The 6535-nt window shown below is 52.8% G+C and overlaps 1 protein-coding gene across 1 annotated transcript; it reads left to right on the top strand.

Annotated features, from left to right (window-relative positions):
* Positions 1 to 1775: 1775 nt before the first annotated feature.
* LOC138682683 (olfactory receptor 14C36-like) lies at positions 1776 to 4543 on the top strand. Its single transcript, XM_069773973.1, has 2 exons — positions 1776 to 1911; positions 3555 to 4543. Exons 1-2 carry the CDS (start codon positions 1866 to 1868, stop codon positions 4541 to 4543), a joined length of 1035 nt encoding a protein of 344 aa, XP_069630074.1. The 5' UTR covers positions 1776 to 1865.
* The last annotated feature ends 1992 nt before the right edge of the window (positions 4544 to 6535 follow it).

Raw genomic sequence — 6535 nt, forward strand, 5'->3', positions numbered from 1 at the left:
GGTAAGCCCTGGCGTGATCCTCATGCACCACTGGTTGTTCCCCTTTCCCTTCCAGAGTCCTGCCTCAAAGCACAAAGGCCTGGGAGACCTTGCTGGTGGTAACTAAGGCAAAGATGACATTGGCAGTCTCAGATCTGTCTACTCCTATTATCAATTAATTTAATAGTGGTCCCGTAGTATCTTTCTTTCTTCTTTAACTGTTCCTGACGTAGCAACAGCTCATCTTGGTGCCCTTGAATTGCCTTTTGAGTTTCAGCTGAGTTTTGATATGAACCATGGCTGTGCTTGGAGGATGCTATCTTTGACGGCAAGATGTACCCAGGAACACTGGTAAATGGCTTGGGCTGTTCCTTGGTTAGATATTCAAGGAAGTGAGAAAGGACCCAGGTGTGATGTATTTTGTGATCACGCAATGCCTGCAGCTAATGGGTAGAAGAAGGGACAGAATTTGCCTCTCTGATGGCATGTGATGACTGGTGCCTCTGACTGATGGCAACTGTCAATGGCACAAAAGCACCAAATCATATTTACCGAGATGCCATCTGGGGGAACTGTCACACACCCTCCCTGAAGGAGAATTGCTTTTTCGTATAGGCCCTGTGATTCCCAAGCCAGCCCTGGCATCTCCTGTAGCTTTGTGGGCCTAGATCTGAACACCGAATTAAGTAGATGCTCTGAATTTTGTAACCCAAGGTAGGGCTGAACATGAGACAACTGCCAATATTGTCAGCCAAGACCTAGTAAATCCAACAGATGGAGAAGAGGAAGAGAAAGACTGAGCTCTCCCTATGGCACATGAATACATTTCATCAGATGAATGCCTCTATAGGCCACCCTGAACATCATGAGGAGGGACAGGTTCCATTGCCCTTAATTTGGGCACCAGCTGTCATTTCACTTGGCCAAAGGAAATTCCCAGGAGCCACCATAAAGAGGTGCTCAGATTTTGTCCTGCCTCTATATCTGCCTGCACATATCTTGGATCTGTCTCTATTACCCGCACACCTCTTTGACCACCTCTGGCACCTCCAATGTCACCAGACATTTGCATCTGAACACCGCACTCCTGGCCTCCATCAACGTTCATTAGCATGGGAGCTGAGACAAGGAGCTGACATGCAGGTGCCTATTTAATGCAGACCTGCACTGAGGCAAGAGGAATCCCACCTCCTGTGGGTTTGTGGTGGGCATGGGAGGGAGCTGAGTCCCCTTCCAGCCCCAGGACTACAGACCCAGCATGAGATGCCTCCATGGACTCAGCTGGCCCCCTTCCCTCAGCAGGGCTAAAGGAGTTCCCTGCCTGTCACTGTCTGCATGTCCTGCCCAATGATGGCAGAAGAAAGAGGCTGCCCAGGGAAGTGGTTGAGTCACCCTCCTTGGAGGTATTTCAAAGACACTGTGTTTAGGACACAGTTTACTGGTGGACTAGCTGGTGTTAGGTTCATTGTTGGAATTGTTGGCATTAAGGTTCTTTTCCCACCTCAATGATTCTGTGATTCTCAGAAAAGTGGATTCTTGGACCTAAGTCTGTCTCTCAGCAGAGCAATGACCCTGCTGGAAAGCAGTGTCTCTCTGCAGGTGCGGGACGGAACATCCGTGATTGCTTCAGCCTGTTTCCCAGCAGGTTCCCCTGGAGGCCCAGGGACAGCTGGAGGGAGCCCAGAGGGGGCAGAGCAAGTGCTGCGTTGGGCTGGTCCTCTGCTGCTGAGCTGGGCTGGGCTCCTGGGACAGAGGGAGCTCATGGCAAGCGGGCAGCGCTGCAGAGAGACAGCTCTGCCCAGGAGCAGGGCTGGGGGCACTGCCTGCAGGCATCGAGAGGAGACCTGCAAGGCAGAGAGAGCTTAAAGGCAGTGTGGAGTGGGAGGATGCTGAGAGCTCACTGCGGGAGAAATCTTCCCAGCCCTCTGCATGGTAAGTCTGTGGGTGCAGGGCAATAGAGCTTCAGTTCCTGCAGGGATCTCCGAAAACCGCCACAGCTGACAGTGTATGGGATCTGGCAGGGGGACTGGCTTCATTTCTCTGGTGTAGAGGAGAAGGATGTGCTCCAGAGCAGGGTTCCCTGCTGCCCTGTCAGAGGGACAAGGTATGAAAGCTGCCTTCTCCTGGCACCAGCTGCAGGGCTGTGAAGCCGGGTGTGCATGCAGGGGTGCCCAGGGCTGTCCTTCAGAGCAGGGTCCTGCTGTTTCAGGGGCCGAGTGATGGAGCAGGGACTTTGCTGCCTGCCAGGGTCAGCACTCAGCCTGCGCAGGGAACCCCCCATGACAGTGTGGGGAGAAAGAGTGGGTGAAAGAAATGTCCCCTGGAAGGGCAGAGCAGGGTGCTGCTGCTGTCGAGAGGGTGCTGCGTGGGTCAGGTTTGCTCAGAGCTCCAGCTTAGCCCTGGGCATTTCTGAGGGGACTTTCAAGAAGAACATCAAGGCAGTATTTTCCTGAAAGGTAAGGAGTCTTTGCTTTGAACTTTTATCCTCCTGGTGGGTGGGTGGGCAGTGTGACATTAAAATTTATTTGTCCCCTCTGGAGAAGGCACCGAGACCCCAGTTGTCCTTAGCACTTCTCTGTGGTGCTCCTTAGCCCCTGCACACACAGAGATGCCCCTGGGCAGTGCCCGGCTGCCAGGAGGGGTCTGCAGGGCAGAGCTGAGCACACAGTGGGTGGGAATGGGTCTGTGAGCAGGGAGAGGGAGGAGACAAGGGGATGGAGAAGCAGCTGCTGACAGGGACAGCTCCAGGCAGCAGAGACAGGGGCAGGGAGTGAGAGGAGGAAGCTGCTCCCAGAAATGCCATGGGAGAGGGAATTCGGGCAGCTCCCTGTCATCACTAGAGAAAACCTGTAGTCTTTTCTTCCACCCAGCAGATCATCTGCCCTTACGGCCATGGGGACTCAGTCACCTCAGTTGGGTCAGCCCTGAAGAGAAGAAATTATCAAATACCCTGCCATCTGTCCCTCTCCTGCCTCCATTGGCAGCAGGTCTGCAGTGTTTATCCATTTTTGTCCTCCTGTCCCTGCTCCTCTTGTTCTTGTCACTGGAGAAGAATGGGGAGGGGGGATTTGGGTGCATTTCAGACATTTGTCCATGTGAGTAAAATATCGCAATCCCCTCCTAATCCCCAGGCTCCCAGTGACACAAATGACAAAACTCTCCTTTCAGGACATCCCATCTTTAGGACATTCACTTCTTTCCCTGCCAAAAGCACTTCCTTAAGCGATGTGTGGAAACCAGAACAAATACTCAAAACAAAATCCCCAGTTTTGGTTGCATTGGGAGTGACAATGCTGAAAAGCTCTTTGATATGACAAATGGATTTACTCTAAGATGACCCCATGTTCCTATTTACCTCTTGCTGTAGGGCAGCACTGACTCCTCAGGAGCCCACAGCACAGCCTGCTGCTCCTAGTGGCACCCTCAGCCAGCACCAAGCACAGCTCATGAAAGGGACCTACAAAGATCTTTCTGAACTAGGAGAGGCAGCTTTGGTGGTGTTTCTGTGAGAAATGCGTTAGGTTTAGCTCAGAGAAGTCTATTCTAACTTGTCAATCTCTTTCCCTCTTGAACAGTGCCTCATGCCCAGAAGAAGCTAATGTCCAACAGCAGCTCCATCACTGAGTTCCTCCTCCTGGCATTTGCAGACACGCGACAGCTGCAGCTCTTGCACTTCTGGCTCTTCCTGGGCATCTACCTGGCTGCCCTCCTGGGCAACAGCCTCATCATCACCGCCGTAGCCTGCGACCACCACCTCCACACCCCCATGTACTTCTTCCTCCTCAACCTCTCCCTGCTTGACCTGGGCTTCATCTCCACCACTGTTCCAAAGTCCGTGTCCAATTCCCTGTGGGACACCAGGGCCATCTCCTACTGGGGATGTGCTGCACAGGTCTTTTTCTTTCTCTTCTTCATCGCAGTGGAGTATTGTGTCCTCACCGTCATGGCCTACGACCGCTACATTGCCATCTGCCAACCCCTGCACTACGGGACCCTCCTGGGCAGCAGGGCTTGTGTCCACACGGCAGCAGCTGCCTGGGGCAGTGGGTTTCTCTATGCTCTGCTGCACATGGCCAATACATTTTCACTACCACTCTGCCAAGGCAATGCTGTGGGCCAGTTCTTCTGTGAAATCCCTCAGATCCTCAAGCTCTCCTGCTCACGCTCCTACCTCAGGGAAGTTGGCCTTCTTGTGCTAGGTGTCTGTTTAGCATTTGGTTGTTTTGTTTTCATTCTGTTCTCCTATGTGCAGATCTTCAGGGCCGTGCTGAGGATCCCCTCTGAGCAGGGACGCCACAAAGCCTTTTCCACGTGCCTCCCTCACCTGGCCGTGGTCTCCATGTCTGTCAGTACTGCCTTGTTTTCCTACCTGAAGCCCCCCTCCATCTCCTCCCCATCCCTGGATCTGGTGGTGGCAGTTCTGTACTCGGTGGTGCCTCCAGCAGTGAACCCCCTCCTCTACAGCATGAGGAACCAGGAGCTCAAGGATGCCCTGAGGAAAATGATGAACAGGTGCTTTTCAGAAGCAATTAACGCCCTGTTTTCTTCTGCAGAGCATTCATAATGTAACTCATTACAGGCTCAGCCGTTGTTGTTGTTGTTGTTGTTGTAACTTCTCTTTTTGTGTTGTCCCAGTAAATTGTCCTTATCGCAACCCATGAGGTTCTGCGGTTTGTTTTTTTTTTTTCTTTTCCACTTTCTGGTTCTCCTCCTCATCCCACCAGAGGGGGGCAGGAGGAGTGAGCGAGTGGCTGTGTGGTCCTTTGTTACCAGCTGGGCTGAAACCACAACACAGTCCAAGCAGATCCTCAGCTACCAGAAAGCAGCTCTCCTGCAGTCCCGCACTGCCATTCTGCTAGTTGTCCTACTTCTCCACCATCTCATGGTGGTAGCAGCCATGGCTGCCCTTCTCCTTCCCATCCCCAGGCAGACCCACCCTGTCTGTCAGGAAGAGACCAGACCTAGACAGCTCATTGAGTGTCTCTATCAGTACGCTGTCTTCCACACCCTGCAGGAGTCTCCTGGCTTGCTTGTGCCCAGCCCTGCTGCCCTCCCAGCAGACTGTGGGGTGCTTCAACTTGCCATGTCATCGAGGACCTGTGACCATGAGGCTTCCTCCAAGGCAAGGCTCTGTGCACACCAGCCTCCCCTTTGCACAGAGCTCCCCTCCACCTCCTCACCCTCCACCTGCCTTCCTGAGGAGCCCTTGGCACCCGTGGCTGCCCTCCCACCACTCCAGCTGTCCCACCAGGGCTCTGCAGTCCCCGTGGGCTGGGGGAGCATGTTTCTGCCTGCCCAGCAGAAAGGACAGTGCTGGGGAGGGGAGAGGAGAGGCAGGTAAAGGGGAAGGGCTTTGGTGGGTTGTCTGGGAGGTGACTCATGTTGCCAGAAGAGGATGATGCAAGGAGAGGCATGGTAGTTGGGAGGTGGATTTTGAGGTCACTTCTTTGGAAAGAACCCAATTGGCCAGGTGCTGAGGCAGGCCCAGTGCTGTCACCTGGAGTGTCGGAAGATGTACCCCGCAGCGCTGAGATCTTGGGAGAGGGGAGATGCAGAGGAAGGTGAAGATGGAACGGCTGGGAGGTGGAGTGTGAAGCCATTTCTCTTGCTGCTTGACTTGTTGCATCACAAACCCCAATGTGGCACATGTGGCAGCTCATTCAGTGGAGAGGGGTAGAGGTAGGCAGAGCCAACATGGGTGGGCTGTTGTATGTGAGCTCATGACAGAATTAATTAATTTCATAGTATCTTGTATGGCGCTATGTTTTAGGTTTGTGACGGAAACAGTGTTGCTAACACACCAATGTTTTAGTCACTGCTGAGCAGTGCTTGCACAGCGCCAAGCCCTTTTCTTCTCCCCCTGCCTCTCCAGCGAGTAGGCTTTGGGGGCACAAGTGTGTGGGAGGGGACACAGCTGGGACAGCTGACTCCAACTGACTTAAGGGATCTTGTATACCATAAGACATTACGCTCAGCAATAGAAAGCTGGGGGAAGAAGGAGGAAATGGGGAAGGTTCAGAGTGATGGTGGTTATCTTCCCAAGTAACTGTTGGACATGATGGAGCCCTGCTTTCCTGGAGATGGCTGAACACCTGCCTGCCAATGGGAAGTACTGAATTCATTCCTCATTTGCTTTGCTTGCATTTGCCTCGTTACTACACTTATTAAACTGGACTTAATTTAACCAATGAGTTTTTTGCTTTTGCCCTTCTGATCCTCTCCCCTATCTTGCTGTTGGGGGGAATGAGCGAGGACTGGGTATGGGCTTAGTTGCTGGCTGGGGTTTACCTGCCACACCTGTTAATCCTTCCCCCATTAGCCATGCTTTTCTTATTTTGTACCCTCCTTTGTTGTTTCTGAGCTGGTTTCAGGGCTATTTTCTACCCCGGGCAGCAAACCCATGAAGTATGTGCCCCCTTTCATTACCTGCAGCATCATGCAATTGCTCCCATTGCTGTCTTGATAGGGGATCAGGCATCTGCCCATGTACCAAAACATCTTAGCCTGTGCTTTTCAGTGTTGCCCAAGGAGAAGGGATTCAGCTGAGGCTGAGGAT

The sequence above is a fragment of the Haliaeetus albicilla genome, chromosome 29 (genome assembly GCF_947461875.1).
Source record: "Haliaeetus albicilla chromosome 29, bHalAlb1.1, whole genome shotgun sequence".
Classification (NCBI taxonomy): Eukaryota; Metazoa; Chordata; class Aves; order Accipitriformes; family Accipitridae; genus Haliaeetus; species Haliaeetus albicilla.

Bases quoted from the DNA above. Each gene is read 5' to 3' on its own strand.
- LOC138682683 (XM_069773973.1), top strand. From the start codon at position 1,866: ATGCTGAGAGCTCACTGCGGGAGAAATCTTCCCAGCCCTCTGCATG. The intron at 1,912-3,554 runs GTAAGTCTGTGG...CCTCTTGAACAG, and splicing joins TCTTCCCAGCCCTCTGCATG to TGCCTCATGCCCAGAAGAAG.